At 39.9% G+C, this 23,918-nt stretch overlaps 2 protein-coding genes across 4 annotated transcripts; both read right to left on the bottom strand.

Moving 5' to 3' along the window:
• Nucleotides 1-11: 11 nt before the first annotated feature.
• Nucleotides 12-6,094, bottom strand: trmt6 (tRNA methyltransferase 6 non-catalytic subunit). Of its 3 annotated transcripts, none has more exons than XM_065963669.1 (13): nt 5,803-6,094; nt 5,457-5,584; nt 5,041-5,150; nt 3,824-3,915; nt 3,637-3,720; nt 3,409-3,533; nt 3,109-3,282; nt 2,876-2,972; nt 2,764-2,842; nt 2,529-2,614; nt 1,732-1,834; nt 1,306-1,392; nt 12-625 (listed from the first exon to the last, which is right to left on the bottom strand). In XM_065963669.1, the coding sequence occupies exons 1-13, from the start codon at nt 5,907-5,909 to the stop codon at nt 467-469; spliced, it is 1,431 nt and encodes a 476-aa protein (XP_065819741.1). In that variant the 5' UTR covers nt 5,910-6,094; the 3' UTR covers nt 12-466. The 3 variants fall into 3 exon arrangements, with proteins under 3 accessions (XP_065819741.1, XP_065819742.1, XP_020488033.1); XM_065963670.1 differs by having other exon boundaries at nt 2,764-2,839; XM_020632377.3 differs by having other exon boundaries at nt 2,764-2,830.
• Nucleotides 6,095-7,965: 1,871 nt separating this feature from the next.
• fermt1 (FERM domain containing kindlin 1) lies at nt 7,966-18,050 on the bottom strand. The gene is made up of 16 exons (XM_020632372.3): nt 17,897-18,050; nt 16,122-16,281; nt 15,328-15,425; nt 14,713-14,848; nt 14,449-14,586; nt 12,536-12,719; nt 12,297-12,399; nt 12,059-12,166; nt 10,753-10,884; nt 10,516-10,565; nt 9,937-10,061; nt 9,368-9,474; nt 9,027-9,251; nt 8,788-8,912; nt 8,540-8,681; nt 7,966-8,452 (listed from the first exon to the last, which is right to left on the bottom strand). The coding sequence occupies exons 2-16, from the start codon at nt 16,270-16,272 to the stop codon at nt 8,279-8,281; spliced, it is 1,998 nt and encodes a 665-aa protein (XP_020488028.1). The 5' UTR covers nt 16,273-16,281; nt 17,897-18,050; the 3' UTR covers nt 7,966-8,278.
• Between the last annotated feature and the right edge of the window lie 5,868 nt (nt 18,051-23,918).

Raw genomic sequence — 23,918 nt, 5'->3', positions numbered from 1 at the left:
TCACACATCAGTCTCTCTTGTACTGCTTTTTTAATTCTGTGCAGATACAGATGTAGTCCACACAAAGCACATGTAACAAATGCTGCTTCTTATGGGAATAACAAAATTTAAAAACAAAGTAATAACCTAGAAGCTGGAGAGGACTCACTTTGAAAAAAAGATCTACACACCTGTTGGTAATGCATGAAACACAAACCTGCCACATACTCCAAACACAACAGATTCTTTTCGCAGTTCCTTTTATAACACACACAGCCTGGACTGGCTTACAGTTAACTCCCCAGCATTACCTACAGTCTGCACTGATCTGTATACACAAACCGGGTGTAAGTGTGCTGATGAACGCAAACTCGACACTCTGTCTACTTCATTCCAGATGTGTCAGATCAGATCTGGTAAATCAGAGAAGTGGATGCTGGAGGAGAAACCCCTGCAATGTGCCCTCTGAATATTCTTTACGCGTTTATCATTCTGTGTCTGTCAGTTTCGGTCTCTTGTGTGCTGGTTCCTCAGCTTGCTGGGAGCTTGCAGGTTTGGCGCGGTCCATGGCAGCTGTTGTTCCTGAGAGGACGTAGCCCCCGCCCCCGCTCATCAGCAGCACGGGATGAGTCCGGTTAGGCAACACCTAGAGACACACGGAGTCAGGAGACATTAATCCTACAAGAAGAGCTGGGGGAAATAACACTCTGTTCATGAGGAGGAAGATCTCTTTGAGTATGCAATGTAGCTGGTTTCAGGCAGTTAACCTCAGAGTTCAAAAAGTATATCACAAAAAAGAAATAAGAGCGGCCAGGGAGAGCAAAAAAGTGAGAGTCTGTGATAATACTTCAGGGCCGTTTAGAATGTGGAATATCTGTGACAAATTTCAACCAATAATGCGAGTAGAAATTACTCTTAAACATCTAATGCATTAAAATAAACATTAGGCATTTTCAAACCACAGGAACTTTGTCGTAGTTCTAGGAACTATTGGAACCCTCCCCCCTTTTTATTATTGATTCTGCACAGCAGCAACTATGAACTTCTTCAGTTCCTAGAAACCTGTTTAATTAAAGGAACCCTATTATTAGAGGCATTAAATAAATACATGTTATGTTTTGTTTTTCAATCGTTACACATTTTGGTACCAAATGTGATCCAAATGATAAATAAAATATTTTATTGGCGGGGGCGCTGGTGGTCCAGTGGTTAGTTCGCACGCCCCATGTATGGAGGCTGTAGCCCTCCAAGCGGGCGGCCCGATACAGTTAAAAGCAACTCAAACCACTGCAAGAACATGATGCAGTGCCGAGTGTCAAATGTTACCTGATAATGTCTGAGCCAGGTGTCTCTGAGGCTGATGTTGATTGCACCGCCTTGTTCCTTGAGTTTTGTGTAGCACTCAATCAGAGGCTGCCGAGATGAAGGTGGGAGACATGAACACAGAAACATTAGGCGGAGTCAGTGAGTCCACACAAACACATACACTGATCCTTTTAGAAGCATAAGCACAACTGAGCGTGTTTAGCTCTGGGACATGGCAGGCATTTCAACTCCTTGGCAGTGACAGGGATGTCGGTTGTAGTAATGTAATAAAAACATTGCCCAACGGACCCTAAAGCAATAAAAAAAAAAAAACATTTGTGCTGTGGAATAAAAAAATAAATAAAACAAAGAGATCTTTATCTGAGGGATAATAATCCTCATTCATCGACAGTGCAGTTGTGTGGTAAATACCACTGATGATCTTACCTCTTTGTATTGGGAGTAGACTACAAAAGGGCGGGAGGGTGAGAGGAACTTCAGCAGGCCCATTAGCACTGCACACGGGTGAAAGCGACTGGCTATGACCAACCTGCATGAAGGAAACCAACAGATGATCCAGCAAACCTGTCTTTTATGAAACACATTGTAAAATACACACTGTTCTTGGACATGTATAGGCAGGCAGTGTAGAAATTTTGCTTATTAGGGTTTTTTTTGTGAGTTACGCCTTGTAGGCTCATGGATTTAGTACTTGTTATAGACATCCATTTCCTATTTTATGTAGCTGGATGAGAGTCAGTAAAAGAGGCTGATTTAGGACAGCATGGAAAACTGTGCTCTGAGGTTCTGTTTATGATATAGCTGCTATGGTGTGGTGAAGACTCTGAGGAAAGTCAATAGGCTAACAAGATCAATACTTCTAGCTTGCATGTCACCCTCGCAGCAAAGCTATAAAACTCACTCTTCATTTTATATGACAGGAAACTGCAGAGCAATCACATTGTTCACCTTGTCAGGGCTTTGTGTGCTGGTCATGGAGTGTGAGCTAGTAGGAAGGCACATTATTTATCACGCCCTATATTGACAGACTTAACAATACTTCATTATACTTGATTAATAATCATTAATCTGTTATTTTCATGCCTGTAGGTCTATTTTAAATGACTGTCGCTCATTACTCAGTGTGATCCAGAACTGATAAGGCAGAGGCGGAAGAAAGAGAGACGATGCTGAAATGAGCAAGACCGGTGCAGAGAAGCAGAAACTAAAATCTTGACACCAACCCGTCAGCGTTCCTGCCTTCCAGCAGGGCAGCAACGGATAACAGCTTCTTCCGTTTCTCTTCCAGCTTCACCTTTCTTTCCTGAGCCTACAAAAACCATAAAAGGCCAAACATTGTCTACCTCTTTCAGATCCAATGTTGATATTACAAACTTATTTGTGTTAACTGCAAATACGCAGACATGAAAACAAAAATTAAATCATGTCTACAGTGAGGTTAGTAAATAGTGGACGTACTTTGGCTTCTCGACGTTTCTCCTGCTCATCTTTCTCTTTGTCATCGACTGCAGCAGCAGCAGCAGCAGCAGCAGCAGCAGCAGCAGCAGCAGCAGCAGCAGCAGCAGCAGCACTGTTTGTTTCCATGCTCTGCTCCTCTGGATTCCCCTGCTGCTCTCCCTGAGGCTGGTTTTTCGTCTCCTCTGCAGCCAGGTTGGGCTGCTTTGGATCTGTGATGTTACAGAAAGAAAAAAATATTAATTAGAGGACTGCTGCAGAATGAAAATCAGAGGAAAGCATACAAATCAAATTCTAAAGTTTTAAGCAGGAGTTTGTTTGTTTTTATAAAAAAAATTCTTCCCCTACCAGCGCAGCTCGGATCTTTGACAGTGGTGGCCAGAGTTCCTGCCAGCAGAGCGTTGACACGGCAGATGGGAAAATCATGCAGCATATCGTGGAAATGTGTAGGGAAGCCAAAGCTCTCCACACCAGCGCGGAGGGGCTCCCCACCTGGGTACATTTGGATCACTGAGCCGTAGCCTGGATAAGAAGGAAAAATGGAGCATTTATACAAAAGGGCAAAGCAAATGCTTAAAATAAAGAAAACAAATTCTCTGTACAGACTCGAGTTAAATTTGTTTGGTCAAGTTCACAGGACTGACTGACCCCCCATTCTTTCCATGACGGCTCCAAGCACAAGGCCAGCACATGTCTCAAACACCAACACTTTACTGTTAGCGTGGATGTTCGCCAGAGTCAGCATCTGGGCGAGCGTGTCATAGCGCAGGTGGCTGAAACGCATGAAAACACACACACACACACACATACTTTCATCACGTTCTGCACCGTAAACGAAATTTCTCACACATTCTGTCAAACCACTTGCTGACTCACCAGATCTTCCCTGGTTCCCGGCCATGGTACATCATAGCCAAGATGCGACAGGACGGCTTAAGAATCGTCACAGTGTTTTCATACCTGGAGAAAAAAGAAGACAGGAACAGGTGATAACACTAATTACGGCACACTGTGTCATTTTGATTCCAGAAACAGATTGCATGTGTCATCAGAAGTGACTCACTTCTTCTTTTTCTTCTTGATGTACTTATCCTGGGCATATTCAGTCTTATCTCGGAATGTAGAGCTGTTGTCTATAAGCTGCTGAATGATTTCCTGCAAAGCACACGAACATACAGCCTCAAGAATCTCTCTCATTGCACTTCCAACGTTTTTATCTCACCATTTAAAAAGATAAAGGTCCCCATGACAACACAAAACCAAATATTACATCATTGGCACATTTCTCTCTGTTACTTTATTTCCCTATCCTGACTGTGGCACTCTGATCCAAGCCCCCTGCTTCCAACATCATTTGGAAATCTTTATTGATTTGTTGGACTGATAATTACCGTATTTTCCGCACTATAAGGCGCACTTAAAAGCCTTTAATTTTCTCAAAAAACGACAGTGCGCCTTATAATCCGGAGCGCCTTATATATGGATCAATTGGTTAATTGGTTGATCCATACTGGTTGTACACGGCGCTCAGCGACACTGACTCAGATAATGACGAGAGGGAGCCGGGCATGTTGGATGCCGTACTCGCCCAACTGTTCAATTCGGACACTGAAGAAGAAGAATTCGAGGGATTCGTGGACGGGGAATGAACTGAAAAAGTGAGCTTTACGTGTTATACGTAACTGAACAATGTTGAGTTATGCACTAACGTTTGAATTAGCGGTATCAGACTGTGTTTCTTTTACGTGTTTACAACTGACCTAGGCTGGGAGATATTGTGAATATGCACATTAACGTTTGAACAACGTTGAGTTATTGTGAATGCACTACGTATACAACGTAGTTTTATATACGTATTTATATTTATATATTCACAATATCTCCCAGCCTTGTTCAGTTGTAAACACGTTCTATTCTATGCGCCTTATAATCCGGTGCGCCCTGTATATGAAAACAGTTCTAAAATAGGCCATTCATTGAAGGTGCGCCTTATAATCCGGTGCGCCTTATAGTGCGGAAAATACGGTATGCAAAATAGATGTGTTTACATAAATAATAATAATTTCAAGGACTTTACTAAGCTATGGTTAAAACACATCTATACCATGACAGACTGTTGATTCCTCTTTACTTTGACTTGCTACCAAATCAGACTTCTCACATTGTTGGTTTTGACTCATATGGATTTTGATAACAACAAAAACATAATAAGCAGATCCAGCATTCGGCTGCAGAATGATATTTTCCCATGTTTGTATGTAATGAATAGGTTACTGGTACCTGACCCTTCAGACCCTTCTCCTTGAGTGCTTCTATATCATCTCTGGTCAGTTTCTGTGATTTCCCATCATCTTTAATGTTTCTGTTGTCTGTGCCCACCTCCTTTGCATCTGGGAAGAACCAATAAAGCACCATTCAAAAGTGACAATGAAAGGACAACATCTGATAGTACTGCTTCCTCCAAAGTTCATTCCGTAAACAAACACAACTTATTCATCACATAGCAAAACGTGACATGGGCATGAAAAGTATCAAACATGAATCTGACAGAGGTGTGTGTGTGTGTGTGTGTGTGTGTGTGTGTGTGTGTGTGTGTGTGTGTGTGTGTGTGTGTGTGTGTGTGTGTGTGTGTGTGTGTGTGTGTGTGTGTGTGTGTGTGTGTGTGTGTGTGTGTGTGTGTGTGTGTGGTAACACACCGGTAGAGCTCGCGGGGTCCTTGGGCTTCTGCAGCTTCAGAACACCTGACACGATCTCAAACGTGGCGCTGTACAAGTTACCCACAGCATTATCCAAGAAGAACCACTGCTTCTCAAAAATCACCTTCCTGTGTGACAGGCAGACACAACAAACAAAGTCATCATATTAACAAAATGTTACCTTAAAAAAAAAAAGCGTTTCATTAGTGTGTAGACAGTTTGTGTTAAGATGCTTGTTGATGCAGTTTTAACTAATTCTTCATCTCGGGCTCCCATAGACTTAAGACACATATGCAATCTGTGCTTCTGTGTAGCTAGTTAATAATTTGTACACATGAAGACTTACTTCTTCGGTTGAATTTGCACCGCTTTGAAGATATCTCCTCGTTTCAGCACAACGTAGTCACCCTGTTTGATTCTGTACGCAGAGTCATCATCTCCGCTGTCCTCCATAACAAGACTGATAGCTCACCGGAAACCTAAAAGCTGACTGTCACCTGAAGACTAGTGTACGGTGTCTCTGTTTGTCAAGGCACGGTTCAAAAAAAGGCACTAAATCACCCTGACGTAAAAGCAAAACACGGCAAATGACTATTCCCACGTGTTAGCTTTCATTTCCTTAGCTCCTCAGGAAGACTAAACGACTCCAGATTTTGTAGCGCGGGCTGCGCTTCAGCGTACTTTGTTGTGATTGGCTAGAATATGTATCGCTGTTCTCACCAGCCAATAGCCGCGAATTGCGATGACTAGGCTGAAACGTAGATATACGAATCATCGATAAAAGGGAAACTATCGTTAGAGACCGCAAGGAAAGCCGGCATCAACGAGCTTTATCCATTCATGTAAATGGAAAAATAAGTCCTACTGTTTAAAAACAATATAATATGTAAGGTAAATTATGGTAGCCTACTTATTTCCTAATCGTATTGGTGGCATATCATTTATCTTTTAGTATGGCAAGTGACCACATCTATTGGAAACTGATATCACTGTAACAAACATTTGATGAACAATAAAGTCCCTGAAGTTTACTTTAAAATGATTCATTTAATGTATCCAACAAGTTGATTTCTAAAAAAAAAAGTATATAAAAATGATATTTTGGAATCTTGTATGTTTTGTAAAACGTGTGTAAAGACTTTTCTTCATTTAGTCTATAAATACAGCAATACAATACTTTATTGTCCCCCAGGGGGACATTTGTTTTCACAGCTTTGCACGGTTGTTACATGAAGAAAAACATATAACAACAGGTAGAAACACATAACAATGAAGGGGCCAGTCATCGTGGATGCTTGTTTAGGGCTTCAATCGCTGAGGGGACAAAACTCTGATACATGTTGAAATGTATCTATGTTGTGTTTTTCTGGATTGATTCCTCCTTGATACACGATGTCCAGGGCATGTAAGCTTTTACAAAGGGAAAGGAAGGTTAAAGACATCACCATTGTCCAGGACAGACATATACTGTAAGTGGCAGAAACAAGTCTTATTTTAGTTTCAAAACAAATGCAGGATTTGATTCTGAGATAAAAACCCAGTTTCAGTCTAAGTGTTTTTATCAGCAGCTGAATCTGAGGTGTTAAAAGTCGAAACAGACTCAATCTGTTTACCCTGAGAAGTGGTGATTGAAGACAGGTTCAGTGGTTTAGATTTTTGCATTTTCAAACAAGATGCAAAATGTTATGATTGTGAAGTTAAATCATACTGACCTCATTTATTTAAAGTGTAGACTATTAACTTTTACATTGGATGACACATTCCTGAACACTATTCTGGATTTTAGCTTGATTTTATGCACATTTATTAAAAAACAAAAAAGCCTTTAATAAACATGGTAGCTGACAATGCTGGATTACACTCCCACACAATTACCATTTTTTTAGTGTATAATATAGCACATGTGTAACTACGTCATCATCCAGCCTGGTGGGTGCATTTTATTTCCCAGCATGGGGCCCCAATCTGGCGTTTTATAACTGCTTTTTAATCGGTCTGCCAACTCCACCTGCCCACCACTAGTGCACAGCAGTGTAGCAGTGAGGTGGCTGAAAGAGCAGGAGAGAGCTTCCTACACTGCTCAGGAAAAAAACAGGATCTTGTTGAATTGGAATAAATGTTGCAACCTGGGAGACAACTTGAGTAAGTGAAAAGTCTCAACTAACTTTCAACTGACCCAACTGCATTTAGACAGCAAGTCTTATTCACAACAGTCCCAACCAAAAGACCTTATGGAAGTTATTGTAGCAAGTCTTGGTGACTTCAGTCCAATTTATACGATTTATGAACAATATCTGATTACCAGAGTGTTAAGCTGTTGCATTGCATTTTGTGTAACAGTGGATTAAAAATTCATAACATTTTATGGAACTTGTGTCATGCAAACACCTAAAATAACAGCTTCTGCCCCCATGTGGGTAAAATACAACAACAATGTGTCAGAACCTGACATTCAATGTGAAAAACTTGAAATTCTTGAATTTAAAAAGGTGAAACACATATGAAACCCTTTAATGTTCTTTACAATAGTTTTTATTCTGTTAGACCAGAAAACATCTTACATATATTGGTTCATCCAAGTTTGAGAGAAAAACAGTCCTTGACTAAATATTTACATTAAAACCATTATTTTTCCTAGTGCATGGTACATTGAAATAGTGGATTACAGCAGGGTATATGACAATGTGGAATTTCTCTGACTGTGTTACAGTTTACATTTTCTTTTACTGTTTTCTGTTCAGTATCCATGGTGACCAGGGCTACAACACAGATACATTTAGTCATTTCACATTGTAACAGGTGGGAACGGCTTAAAGCTTTGCTCATTCTTGGCCTCCAGTAAGTTTATGGAACAAATCTTCGTCAAGTGTCTCGTTCTGGTCTTTCGATCTTGTGGAGAGGAAGATGTAACCACCAATGAACTCATGCACCACCTTGCAGTCGCAGCTCAAACAGCAGAAGGCTATAGACACATTCTGATCGAACTCTATGGTCACCTGGACAAACACACAAAAGATGCATATTAGTGAAGTAACACTGTCTGTAGGCAATACCATAAAATACTGACCACAACAATCCTTCACCTGTCTAATCTCCCAGTTGACGTTCCACTGCTTCATGTTGGAGAACCTCCAGGTGGTGACAGGCAGACCAGAGGACATGTCAATACGAATCAGACGGTTGTATGAGATCCCCAGAATCTCGTCCTTCTTACCGCCTTTGAACCTGAAACACAAGTGAAAGGATAATCTCTTCAATAATCCTAAAGGGATTCCATTTGTACGTTCAAATACATCACCAGTTGTATTTTACTTAAATATAAGCACTGTACCTCACGATGTAGTAGTTGATACCAAACTCCGGAAGTGACTGCCAGGCCTGGATAAACCGCATCTTGGCCTCCATCAGTGACAGCCGTGCAATGTTCTGATGGGCCTCCAGGATACGTGCTGTTAGCTTGAAACAATAACCAGAGGCAAACATTAATCAAACATATCAAGTAACAACAGTGATGTAACATTGATGGCTGTTGGCAAAGTCAAGTAAATTGGCTGTGGCCTTTCAAAAGACCTGTTTGGTCTTGTGCTTCTTGGCGTAGCGTGGAGAAACGAAACATTCAGCATTCATCTCCATAGCTTCAATGTCAGGAGCTGCCTGACCAGGAGGGGGCGCCAGGCTCTTCATTTGCAAAAAGGACTGGATGTTCTTCACTTCTGATTTGTAGGAGCTGTAGGCCATTGTCTTGCCTTTTGAGGCCAGAATACACGCAGCTTTCCATTTAGCATACTGTGTTTCCTGCAGAAAGGGACAATCACCTGACAGTTACAATATCAGCACAATACGTAAGGAAGAACTGCTGCTTATCTTTGGACAATGTTAGTAATGTCTGTGGAGGAATAGTGGAGTCTTACATTGTCACATCGGATGTACACCTCATTCATACCATCAGCAACTGGGAGCAGGAGCTTAATGCCGAACTTCTTGTCTGTCACGTTGACATCAGGGACCACCTCACAGCCTGCAAAATCAAGAGATAGTAGTTTTGAGTGCTGAAGAAATGGAGGTATGGAGGTAGGTGCAGGGGATCTACTTCTTTTTTTCAGAATAAAAATGCAGCTTGCAGTAGCAGCGAGAATAAAACTGAATTTTAATGCTGCCTTTGCTATTTAATATTTAAATTTAATTTAAATATATATATATATATATATATATATATATATATATGCAGTATATATCCTGAAGCAGCAGTAATGAGTCTGTGTTAACCACAAAATATGTATTTTTTTTATGCATATAAAAACAATAAATACTGAGAACATTTCCGTTCTCTGTTTTCCAGCCTTTATGGGTTATTATTTAAGTGCAGTGGGGATACTAAAAGACATACTCGTACATCATGGGAAATCCTAAAATGAGGGTAATTAATCTTCAACATAACAGCATGCATAACAGATTTTCACATGATGGTTTTTGCACTGACCTCGGAGGTGAAACTGCTCCAAGGGTTCTCCACTGGAGGTTTCTTTGTTTTTGTAGTAGGATATTGTTGTGTCCTTGAAAACAAACCAGTACTCTTTGTACGGCCGCAGTGTTAGTCTTTTGGGCCTGATTTCAGACACACAAAAAGAGAAAGATATGTTTTTTTGTTTTTTTTACCTGGGATACAGTTTATGACCATATCTGAGAAAATCACAGATGACTACACAAAACATCATGACTGCTTTGGAAGGTGTAAAATATGTTTTTCTTAATAACACAGGCTTCTTATCCAGATCAGTGAGCAGCTCAATAACGGGTTGTTTCCTTCAATCAATTATTTAACAAAAATTGATTTAGACCCAGAAATAATTACAGGCGAAATAATAGACATAATCAATTCATATAGGGAATATTTTACCCTCATAAATCTCCCTATGACTGGTCCAATCTGAGCTCCTTAATAAGGTGGATCAAAGTGCTCTGGACAGTTGAAGGTGGATTTTGGTGACAGGTTTATGAGGTGTCACTTCAGTTGTGAACAATAGAATCTTATATACAAGCTGAATAAAGGTGGGCTTACCTGAACAGGCGGAGGGAATCTGCCAGCTCTGGAATGTCTGTAATGTCTTCCTGAGGGCGGGACAAACAACTGTCAATTATGGTGTGTCTTCTCCTGACATCACCATGTTAAGACATGCAATCATCAGAGGCCTACCTATCACTCCTGCTTTGAAAAACAGGTGTTCTACTGTAACAGACCTGAAAACCTCCAAATTACAGTCAATATTCACTCCAGTGTCTTAAAAAATATGTTTACCAGAATTCTGTCTGTGAGTCCACCTTCAAGTGTCACCTCCAGGTTGGACAAGGCGGCCTCTACTTCATCTATTTCTGGTTCATTGGAGCGGTCCAGAGGTTCACTTGACATCGTCAGTTTACAAATGTGATACTAAAACAAAACAAAGTAAGAAATAACTTCAGCAAGTGCGAGTCATTATGAAGGTTATGCAAGGCTGGCATGAGTCAGAGGGAGGTTTGAGTACAGCCTTGTGTGCCAGCCATTGCACCAGTGTGTAGGTGAGTCCAACACTGAACTCCGTTTGAATCACCGTGATTTGTGAATCACTGTCAGAACAGTTGCTCAATAACAGCTGAACTTATCAGAGACAGGCTGAAATGTAGACACAGACATGGTAAATGATAAAACTTTGCTACTGCTATTAGGGTAATCATTAGTTCCAAGGAGAATATTTTCCTGATAGGGAGATGTAATTGCTATCATATTACTTTTCCTACAACACGATCGCTTCCATATACTGTTCTTTCTCTTAAATTATCGACCATCTCCTCTCCGAAGGGGGATTTCCCTCACGTCCTGACGTGTCCTTTTAAGGTTTTAGATACCAATCTCCGGGGTGAATGATATTCTCTCGCCTTAAACGCAAGTTAAATCAACCTAACGCTAATTAAGGACACACAGTGGCGCCCTTTGGAGAACTGAGGTTTATGACAGCAGGGCAATTAGAATCAGGACATGGTTAATTTACCCTTAGTGCCAGTTTTCTGCTGCTTAATTTCTTTTTACAAGATACTCAATTTTGTCACAATATAATTGTGACCCAACAGACAAAATGTGGGATGAAATCTTTTCTTTGAATACGATGTTAGTCCCTTCTTGTTGAGACTTTGTGGTTGTCCTGTCTGACTCATGTAAAATGTCATTTCCAGACTGTGGACTTTTTTGTTACTGTTGTTGTTAAAAAAGGTTGTTAAATATAGTTACAGCCTGTGAAGAAAAATACTTTCTGTCATTAATACTGATGTAGTAATGTAACTGTTTTAAATGTAAATGCATGATCATATATATAGAAAAATAGCTATGCATAAATGGTCTGATGTTTTTTAGTTATATGCATAATGCTGAAATCGACAGTTATGGGCTTTTGCCTGTATTTTGGATAGGAAAGCTAAAGGGATACAGTCAATCTGGAAGACAGTACATTCTTACATTGAGAAAATAGGATTTAAAATAACTTACAACATTGAAAAATATTGATCAGATTTTCTTTTGCCAATTGAGAGCATTTCAGATACTTCCATATCTGTGATGTAATATTATTCACCTGTAATGAAGCAAACATCAGCATCTCCTCGTCCGTGCAGTCTATCTCCTCCAGCAGAATGGCCCAACGCCCTTGTTCATACAGCTGCGTTATTCTGACAGCGTCATACTAAAGCACAAAAACATCCACACACACATAGGATCACATTTTCTTATAAAGCAAAAATCAATCCCTTACAATATTTCAGGGGATACATTTTTTTTTCTTTATAGGTCTCTTATTTATCCTGGCCTCTTACTTTAGGATTGAGGTCAAAGAAGACATTGTACTTGAAGCGAAGAAGCAGCTTTTCTTCATGTTGAATGTCTTGCTCCATAAGAGAGCGAGACGAGTCCAACCACCTGTGGAACACAGCGACAACAGATTAGATGAGCTGTGGTTGCAAATGTCACCCATATTATATAACTGGTATTCAAATCAATGTTACCCCTTGAAGGCTACAGTGACATCTTATTTTTATGTGTTTTATTTATCTACCCTGCGTTGTTGACTGCTTTGTCCACTAGTGAGAGCGACTGGTACATCTTGGCCAGCTCAGCAGGCGGTAAGTTTGGCTGTGACTCAGCGAGAGGATTTTCTCCAAACCAAAGGCTCGTGGCTGACACCGGCATCCCGTTCTCTGGATCATAGGTGGCTGTCATGGTCTTACTGTACATGGGACCTTTTTAAAGGAGAATGGTAGATAAATTATTAAAAGGCAGGAAAGAGGACTGGGAACAATTCTATGAAGAATTATTTTCAAATTTGAATCAACAGTCAGAGTAAAACTTTTGGCAAAAAGGATTGGACTCATAAAAATTAAAATGAAACTTGAGAGGTTGGAACTGGGACGACATTAAAGGAAGAGAACAAACGTCTTATTTTAAAAAAGAGTTATTTTAAGGTTAGTGTAACCCTTAATGAATACTCAGTGTAAGAAGAGAGAAGGCTTTTGGGGGGGATCCCTGAAGTACACGGTAGCATACTTAACAATTCTTTCTGATCTCACTGAGGAAAACTGTAATCTTTCATATCTCAGCTAAAAGTATCCCTCCTTTCCTCTCTTCCGCTAACAGACATAACTCACAGGAATAAGACGCTGTCCCCTCCCTCTTTGGCTGGACAATAATCTGAACATGTTAAATTAGTGACATTATGTATCTCTTACTTACCTGTGATTAGAGCTAGCAGATTTTCAATACACAAATCATATTTGTATGGCTGTTTTTGCCATTAACTGATAAAACAGTTGAGAAATGAAAGGAAATATAGGGAGGGGAGAGAGGGGATGACATGCAGCAAAGGGTTGAGGTCTATGCAGAGTTGAACTTGAGGCTGCTGCGGTGAGGACTTAAACATCTGTATTTGGGGCGGATGCTCTACCAACCCTACAGCTAAGCTATAATACCAGCAGAGTCCCATATTATGAACAAAGTATAACTACAACAGCCAATGATCTTCAGCCACAAATTCAACCAACCAGTCAGCCCACAATCCCAACAACACCAACATCTTAAAGTTGTTATGATACATATCAATATCGCCAAATGATCTTGTTGGAAACATTATTATCAGAGCATCCGTCTGTACCAGATGTATCAACATATGTCACATATATGTAAATATTTTCACTTCCAGGAAAATGCACAGGTGAGTTAATACTATTAACGATGGCTCTTTTTTTTTTTAGCTTTAAATACAATGTAATGCAGCATCTTGCTAAGTCATCTATAAGTCATCTATATGTGTTTGAAAAATTGTCTGGGGAGAAATTATCTTTCAACTTCCTTCACCAGATCTTTGCTCTGTGAGGGTGAACTAACCCTGAATTTCAAACCACTGTCCTCCTGTCAATGTTATACAAAGTAATGAATCCAACCCGTTCTATTATTAATAATTTACAGGAATCTATTGATACAAAAATAGAGCATCCTTTGTCAGCTTAATCCTGGATTTGTCTTTGCTTATTTGCTGTTATCAGTGCTTCGACCTACTTTATTATTTACTGTATTTATTTGATTCTAAAATGGCACCAACCTGATAGGGACTGTAGATTAAATAAGAATAATAAGAATAAGTATAAGTAAACTGAAACATATTTGAAGCCTCTCCAAACACAAATCACTAGTTCTATAAATATTAAAATAAAGTATATAGCAAAACAAGACCAGAATCATACAATGAGCTTACCCTAAGGCAAAAATGAAGGCTGAAACATGTTTAATAACACTGGAATTATTATTATTTCTTCCTAGCTGGTATATTAATATTTTTATTATGTGAGTACTAGCCTGAATCTTTTCAGCAATACTGTGGGGATAAGGGATATTAAAAATTAAAAACAAATCTAGTTCTTGTGAAACTTTTGTTTTTTAGAATTGTTAAAAAAGAAACAGCTTCGTCCACAGTACCTGTGCCTCCTGGTCCCCCGCTGAGAATATCAATGTCCCAGATGTCATCCTGTGCTGAGTTCTTGTCTTTCTTCTTCTTCTTCTTGGAGGGATCATCTGGAGGTTTCAGCAGGGAGAGTTCCTCTGATCTTCTTATGTCTGAGGCAGAGTGAAAGAATATTGAAGTTAGGTGAGAAAAACAATGCTGTTTCTTGTCTCAGATACAATAAAAAAAAAAAAGAAGCAGTGTGGAGGAGGACAATAAGATAGAAGAGAAACACTCACTGAGCATTCGGCAGATCTCTGTCACCGCCTGGAAGACCACACTGGAGAAGCTGACGGTCATTTTGACTGTTTTCATATTGGGCAGCTGCAGTAACAGGGGTTTGTGCTGGGGTGTATATCGCAGGACTGCATCAGCCTGTGCAACAATATATTTTTTAAATCTCATGAACCATACCTGCCTAATACATACAACTTTACTTTTTTCTATTGTGTTGATACTTTGATTTTTGCAACCATATTTGGGGCATTACACTGTTTATGTTGACATTCATCACATTTACGAATGAAATCCTTTAAAAATCTTTAGAATACGTGCACAAAGGGTGTATACACCCCTCAGTCAGGTAATCAACATTAGAAATAGAGGGTAGGAATATTTTGATAAATAACATCCTTCGCATTCTTTATCCTAAATAATCTAAAATAATGTATCCAACAAGTGGTTTTTGCAGGGATGTAGAAATAAAACCTTCTCTCTCTCTTCGACCTTGAAGAATTACATTTCTAGGCAATATGTTCATGGTTTTTATAATGAAAATATTGCAATTAGAACTTGCAAAAAAGGTCAGCACAACTATAAAGATTAATGAAATCCCTCCATGGTCTACATCTTACCTGAATCCCGATCTTATCCAGGGTCCAGTGGGTCTTGAGCAGCCAGCATTTCCTCTGCTCCCACCACAGGGCATGATCTGACCAATCCTGAGGAGCCTCTGCAGACAGACAGTTCAACCATCACTACCATATTGTTGTCATAATACAAGTATTACAGCTCGTTATTGGGCACTTTTACTTGACATATTTTAAAGGTCTTGAGGCCATGCTCTGGCTCTTGTCAGACAAACGCTACATTCTCTAACAACACAAAAAAACATCCTGTACCCACGTTAGTGTGGGCGGCTGAGCATGATTAAAGTGTGGTTTTATGAGTCTACCTGACATCATATTATGTTGCTGGGCTGAAATCCGTCTGTTGATGACAAGGTGCTTACTCATTTATTGTGTCTCATGCTCTTTAAACCACCTCAAAGTTACCCTTCATATCACATTAGCTCCTCAGTGTTTACAGCCAACTGTAAAGAGATATCAGACCAGATCCAGGCTGAACTTTGGATCCTAAAGGCTACAAAAGCCAATGCATTGTGGTGGAACAATGGCACTGCAGAGTAGAAAAATGCAGGGCAAACAAGGGTGTGGCTTCACTTAAGGAACACTGACGGCAGCAGGGGGAGGCTGAGAAACTGAGCTTCAAACATGCCGTATAAATACTCACTTAAACCATATCTTACTCTACCATGCTTCGTCCTTGCAGAAGTTTTCATATTTTGCACCATGCCTAGTAATTGTACACAAATGAGATGCTAAAGACTGTAAATGCAGTAACTTCCCTGAGGTCTACTGGCACTTACTGATCTTCTCCACCAGCTTCAGCATGAGGCCTCCGATGTGCAAGTCTCCCTTCACTCGTAGCTTGAATTTCATGGACTCATCTCCAGCTTTTTGATCCACCAGCACAGACAACTCCCATGATGTTTCTCCATATTCTGCTGCTGTAGTCATGGCCCACTTCTACAAAGAGACAATAGTAAAATAGGTACATGGATTACAGACAGGACGGCCCCAGGTTTAGAAATCACACTCACAGAGGCACTCTAGGGAGTACTGGAGGGGATCAATTCTAACACCACAAACCAACTCTAATTAATAACCTGGGCAGGGGAATTCCACTGAAATATGTTGATTCTTTCCTTGCTTTCTTTTGTTTGGGAGATTAAGAAACACCTCGGATGAAAACATGAGTCAGTGGATTAAGTGTTTCTCAACATCCTGTGGGAACATCTTAATGTAATCTTGGTTGTACTGTGCCTCCAACAGAACAGATTTTCCACCAAGCGTCTTCTGCTGTATCTCTGAAAAGATACCAGCAGGAAGAGGAAGATGATACTGCAGAACACACAATACACACAGCAGCTCTGTACAGGAGGTGGGGCACAGATATGGCGGAGGAGTAGGTTTGATTTAAATTATGAAAAAATACTTCATGGATAAAAGAAACCCAGCAGGTAAGAAAGGGGAGAAGAGCGGAGGAGGTGCAGGGAGGGTAAAGCTGTGGAATGTGTGACGGGCAGGGACACGAATCTTGTGCAGGTGAGACAATACAAAACAACAGCCTCCTCACAATGCACCAAACTCCCTTTATTTAACATCTGAACTGTGGTAAACAAAGAAATGCACGAAGAAACAAAGAAACTACTACACACACTAGTTTAGATTGGGGCTATCAATAGGGATACCTGTTTCATTAGTCCTGGGTAGCTCAGTAGTATACTGTGTGAAACTGTTGCCGGGAGGCTAGGTTTAATGAGCTCTGGTTTCTTTGTACTGCTCCCGCCCTGTGCAGCTGTAGGGTACAGTTAAAAGTTTGAGTTTGAGCCTGCATTTCTGTCAAAGAGAGGCTTGTTGGGATGTGTTGGATAGTGATGAAATTACTCCAACAATGTTAGTCAAACTATAGGGATGAGCCCTAAAAGTTGTGGAGACAATATCAGACTCATCGAAATACAAAATTATCCTTTTTTTTTTCAACCCAACAAAATAAGCAAATCTTTAAAGAACTCTTACTCCTCAGCAGCTACTAAACTGTACTTTATGTAGGATATCTTGTTAATTTGAAAAAGTTATGTTAAACATCTATTGAACAGTATTTTAATGTTCAATTCCCGTGGTGCAGGTTACTAGACAAATGTGGAAGCAGACAACCACTCTCCATTAAAGAAATACAACAACCCCTTCTACTAGAACTAGGCATACACAAATATGCATCTTCCCTTATTGTACTGGAGCAACTGGTCTTAAACGAGATAAACATTGATATAACTGAATCCTATGGAAACTTTAGTGAAATATCATCCCTTGAGCCATACACAACACGTTGTAATTATTGTATTGAGGGACACTGTTAGCCCAGCCATAATCTACAAGAGTTATACAAATTATAACCAAACGGCCTGGCGGAGTTAGACCTGCCACGGATGTATGGACACAAGTCCAAAGTGGACTCTTGCCAATGAAATGGTGTGATTTTTTTTCAGGAATATTAACGATTACTTTGTTTCATATCAAGCTGCTTTACGGCCCATAAGTAACGGTAATGTGGAAGTCAAGAATGTGGAACCAGTCTTACCTTTGTTCCAAGTTTTCTGTCGGTGAGCTATTCCTAGAAATATCTCAGTAAATGGATTGACCCAGGAGAGAGACTCTGTCGGCAGTAAAACACGCCCAGTCCAGACAGGTAGAGAGGAGGTGGAACCATTACCGGAAGTTAACAGAGCAAAGGTGGGTTTGTTCAGGTTTGTTTTTCAGGCGGGTCTTCACCACACAATTGCAAATGTTTGGAAACGTGTAGTTTTCGCAGGTACTAGTAATAAATAAGTAATGACCATGTCTAGCTACATAACAATATATGGCAGACTGGGCGTGTATTGTACATTTGTAATCAGTCAGCAATGAAAACATGGACTAAATGAAAAGGTAGGCTTTCCTTAAGCAAGTGAGCCAAACTTACAGTTGTCCTAAACAGTCTCTTAAAATCGCATTTGTGAAACAACGTGATGACACAACATCAAATGCTAATATTTTATCGCAAAAACATGGTTAAAATAGTAACCACAACAATTCAAATTTTACAATTCTTTCTCTGGCTTACTTTTTTTTTTGTTTGTTTTTGTTTTACCTTACTCGCCTTCTACGTGAATGCATATTTAGAGAAACCTTATAGCCTACCATTCAAGAAAAATAAAATTATTTAAGATTTCAGTATGTTAGTCAATAGAAGTACACTAACTAGTAGGCCTACTTGATGTGCAAAATATGGAGCTTCATAAAGTAGAGTTCATATAAACCTGGTTATATCAGCATCAAGAAACCAATTAAGCTCCAGAGTTTTTAATTATTTTTTTAGCTTGATCCATATCATAGACAGGGGAGCTAAATAACCCTTTAAAAAAACACCCAACAAAAGAAAGTTAACTAAAAGTATGTGTTAAGTCATTTTCCTAGTCTCAAACAAAGTTAAAGGGGCTATATGTCACTTTTTACATGTATAAATCGTTTTTTATCGCCCATAAATAAGCGAACGGTTAACTGTCTATCTGTGTTGCCTGTATAAAATGTTTCCTCGGGTCGTATTTTCCGCGAAAGCTCCAGGAAGTGACATTTTCTGCGCACTCCAGCAACAGGTTACTGGTGCAGTTCGCCTGACGGCCATGCGGTTATCACCACAAACGCAGTATTTTTGAAAGTTACATATAGCCCCTCTAAACTTTACCTCAAAATACAAAATAATGTTTCTAAGTTTAAAGTTCATTTTGTTGTGCACTTGTTCCACAAAATATAAAGCGAAAATTAAACCTGAAGGGATTGAGGTGTTTCAAAGGAAGTATAATTTCTATGAAAATAGCACATCAGGATTGTTGCTCCAGTTTAAGTGGATTTAGAAAGACACCATGATGAATAATAATGTACTTTGATTGATTCTGCCAACCTTCAACAATGCCCACATCCCGCCCAATGACTAAATCAAAATGAATCACTGGAGTTTGTCTTTCCACAGAATGGTATTGCCATCTTATGAATCAACATTAACACATCAGTAGTAGTAGGGGAGGCTTTGTTGGAGTCATCGCCTCTCAACCAGAAGGTGAAGAGTTCAATCCCCAGCTGGCCAAATATCCATGTCCTTGGGCAAGACACCCAACTCCCTGTATTGCTCCCACTGCTTCAGTGGTGTATGAATGGGATGAATTACTTCTGATGGATGATACTACATAGTGATCACTAAAAGGTGTTCATGGGTGGGTGTTACATATGGTGTAAAAGCACTTTAAGTAGTTGGAAGACTAGAAAAGTGCTATATAAGCTCAAGTCCATTTACTGTTTACCATCAGAACAACTGATGGTTAGTCATATATTTATATTTCTTTATTGACAACAAGCCAGCCACACTGATGTACAGCGTTTTTGTCCTTTAATATGTACGTGTGTCTTTTCACATTTGATGTATTATGTGTGTCTCTTTTCTTTCACAGCCACTCAGTCATGAGATAAACCAGTGTGTGAAGACTGCCACTCCATGGTTTCTATTGGTAAGAGCATACAGTATCTTTATATACCAGCAGGTGCTTGAACAGAGTGCATACTACGACTTCATGGAGACATCAGCCTGAAGTTTTCACATGGAAAATATAAATCAATTAGATTAAGTGATAAGGCAGCCACTCCCCACTAGGCTTTAAAAATAAATTAACAATTGAACCCTTAAATTGCACTTGGATAGGGAAGAGATAGATAAAGAAAGAAAGATGTTTGGTAGATACATTTTTTTTATCATTGTTATAAAAACAAAAGACATTTCAGAAGCTAACCTGAGAATACACTTACTGTTATATAAGAATACACTAAAAAAGTTTATTTTTAACAGTAATAAAAGTGTTATTTTAAATACAAATGACCCTGAAGCCTTCCCTTTCTTTCAAGTAGTAAATTACAATGTTGTTTAAAACTTGGCTGATGTTCATGTTTTTGTTGACAAGTCACATTTAGTTATGCTTTATTGCTGCATTCATCTGCAGAGAGACATTAAAATAGTTTCACATCTTATTTCTGCTTAATCCACTGATGAGCAAAATATTCTTGACTGTTAGTGAACATAGAAATCTTATAAAGGTCAGTTGCTGCCACATGGTGGTGCCATATGTCCATATCAGAATATATGATAGCTCCTTTGTGAACCAATTTTGAGTGCTTCGTGTCTTTGGTGAAGAGACGGGAAACTGTTTGTAGTTTGTAAAACCAATTCAAGTCAAAATAAAAAAAAACATCTTTATCACTCCCTTCATCACAGGATAATTTTCTCACTGGAAAAAACAGGAACTGATCATTTCTATTCCAGTTATCACAATCTGAAAATGCCATAGAAAGCAACATGGTAAAACAAAGGCAATGTTTTTGAGTCACTCTCAATTATTGTCACATGAGTTCTGGAAAAGGATTCCTAGCTTGTGATTATGAAACCATGCCATAAGAACTACCACAGACTAGCTCCTTTTTGATAGCATGGTGTCTTACTGATTGAATAGGTATTGATTAAGTGGTGAACTTTTTTTCTTTATTTTCTCTTTAGGGTGGACAGATCCAGAGCCAGCTGCAAAGGAACAGTAAAAGAGTTGGTAAGGACTTTTTACTGTCTTTTTCTTGCCAACACAAGGGCTCTAACATAGGCGCTTTAGTTCTAGAACTGCGTCTCTGACCGCTTGACCATTTTGTCCACACCCAGACATCCAGATTAAGAGTAGCAAACTTGCCTGAGAGTCTCTTTAAGCTCTCTGTCCCAGCTGAAAGTGTAGTGCTGGCACATGAAGTCGTCTTGTGTAAGACAGGAAATGTAAATTCCATGACAAAAACAAACAAATAAACCCTGAGCCTCATAAACCGTGTCATTGGTGGATAGACACATGGAAAATAACATCATTTGGACCTGTCAGGCCTGGACGGAGTACAGACAAAGTGACACCACGTCCATGTCATCATGACACCTGTGGTTCTAATGGCAACCATGCAAACACTGTCCAAGCTAGCGGAAAGGACAAATATCAACTTTGCTGTTCAACAGTGGCTGGGAGGATGATAAAAAGTAGTCTTGAGAGTGATGAGAAAGAAGGAAACATTTTGGACTGTGGTTTTAGACACAATAAATTACATCTAGTGCCTGAAGCTGTTCTGAACCTACTTGGAAGCGGGTGGGAAATAACATCTGTAGAAGCCTTTGCCGGCTTTCTGTATTTATGGAAACAGAAACCTCCTGGTGACCTGGGAACACGCTTACCCAATTAGCAGCCTCGCCGACGGATCAAATGGAAGTGAAAACATTCACTGCCGTGACGGAGACGCATCACAATGCCCCATTCATGCTGCCGAGCCCCATGCTTTGGGCTTAACACGGGGTGGGGTTGAAGGGTTGTTCTTCTAGGGATGTAGAAGGTGGGATAAGGGAGAAGGCGTAATGAATGCAACAATAACCAAACTTACTTCACCACCTTCTTTGACGTGCCAATGGAGGCCTCATTCATGACTTAAAACGGGTTTGGAGGTAAACACTGTTTAAAGGTGTTGTTTTCACAAGGTTACCGAGCATCACTCACCTCAGTGTTCCACATCCCCTTCACCTCATAGCCTACATCCCTTTTACGGTTCCACCTCTACAACCCAGCAAAACCTCGGATCTTATCCATGTATTTGCACTGAGGGGGTTATGAGGCCTGAGAGCCAGCACTGCAAGAGAAGCTCTTGACAGCACAGGGCTCTAGAGAACCAAATCTGCATTGCTTTATGGACTGCAAAGCTCTGATTTGTTTTCATTCTTTAAGGCTTTCAGAAACACATTCTTTTCCTAGCTTTGTTTCTTTGTTGTATTTTTATACCACAGATCTCCATAGCTGGCATGGATTTCCTTTCCAGTTCCTGTTCAAATATAAAAATCAAACTCAAGACAAGACAACCTGCACCTGGCAGGTTATTTATTTTGCAAATGTCAGTATGATGTGAGATTCTGTCGCGATGAGAGTCAAGCATCCCAGGTGTTACAGTCAGAACAGAATCTTTGACTTAGAGCAGAGTGATTGACTAAACACAGACCATGTGTTGATAAAAGTGCCTAAATATTACTGTCACCTGTCCTCAGATAGACTGTTATCCTTGCACTGCAGTGAAGGCTTGGTATAAAGGCTCTACTATTGCTAAAATTAATTGTTTATTTGTAAGGGTGGAGCCAGCGCTGCTTCAGTAAATGGTGTCCTGCCTGTGGATGTTTCCATTGAACCTTAAAAATGTTACAAAGCAAGGGCCAATGCTATGAATACAAACAAAAAACAGTGAAAGAGAAGTAAAAACATGCTGAAAGTTCATGCATTTTCAATTACATTTGAACTTTCCATAAGCCACAGCCCAGACTGATATTCCTTTTTTTTTATGTGCACCTCTCTTAGCATGGAAACATCTGATAGAAATAAAACTTTTCATGGTGTCAGGTCAGATAGCCATAAATACAGGTTGTCAGTGCAGTGTGACCCTCACATCTAGAGGAGAGACTGTTCTGAGCTGGGGCTTGGAACAGGATATCACATGTTTAAATATTGCACTTCTTTCTGAAAAGTGGCTACTGTAAAACAACTTCCATTACAGAGTATCGCTTTACCTGTCACTGGTAGTATTTCATCCCTCTACTGCCAAGAAACATAAAAGATATAGATGAACACAGCCATATGGATGGACGGTGATCATTCACCTCAGACAGATACAATGCTAGTTTATAATTGAAAGGAAAAAAAGAAAAAGATGGATTTTTCATAAATTGATCCTGAACCGTTTACTGTCCTTTCTGTTGGAACAATTTATAATAAAATCCTGGCTTGCAAATCTTTCTGCCTTTTTCTTCTTATTATTATTTTTACCATTTTCAGCATTTGTGCATGGAAGTTGTAAGTAGCTGAATATATGGTTCCTGTTTGAAAATAAAATGTATTGAAAAAAGCTATATGCAATGCTGTGAATTTTATTAGGTTTGTCCAACAAAGTGAGAACCAAGCGCAAACACTGCTACAGAAAAAATATCACCTTTTGTTGCAGGTCCTGTTTGCAGAAGACGTTGGGTCTGGATCTTCCCACAAGTGCATGGTAGTGTTTAGATGCCCTACCAACACGTCCTGTGCTGCAGTGCGACATGGAGGAACCAACTCTTGACACCGGCCTTGAGGTTGCTGTGACTGATCTCACAGGTAACCGTAAGAGGAAGCAAGGCGTTGTGTTCCTTTCCTCCCCACATCAGTTTGCCAACTGGTTTGTGAATGGGTGCCATTTTGAAACATGCAAATGTAGGTAGCCTCTGCCTGTATCAGCTGATGCAGGTCAGTGTTGTTTTTGGCCAGGCCTTAAAGGCCCAAGGGGAGAAAGACGTACTGAGAGTTAGAAAAGGTCGCATAAACTCTAGCAGGATTACTTTACCAACACTTTCCATGGCTGAGATCCTGTGAATGAATGCATTGTGGGTCGGGTCTCAGCTCACGGAAAGCAAACCCTGTCAGGATCCAGTTCATTAGCACCTAGTTTACTGTTTGAAGTTAGTTATTTATCCGGTGTCTAAAGGGGAACCC

This window comes from Labrus bergylta, chromosome 15 (assembly GCF_963930695.1).
Source record: "Labrus bergylta chromosome 15, fLabBer1.1, whole genome shotgun sequence".
Lineage (NCBI taxonomy): Eukaryota > Metazoa > Chordata > Actinopteri > Labriformes > Labridae > Labrus > Labrus bergylta.
This window is presented reverse-complemented; position numbering and strand designations above follow the sequence as displayed.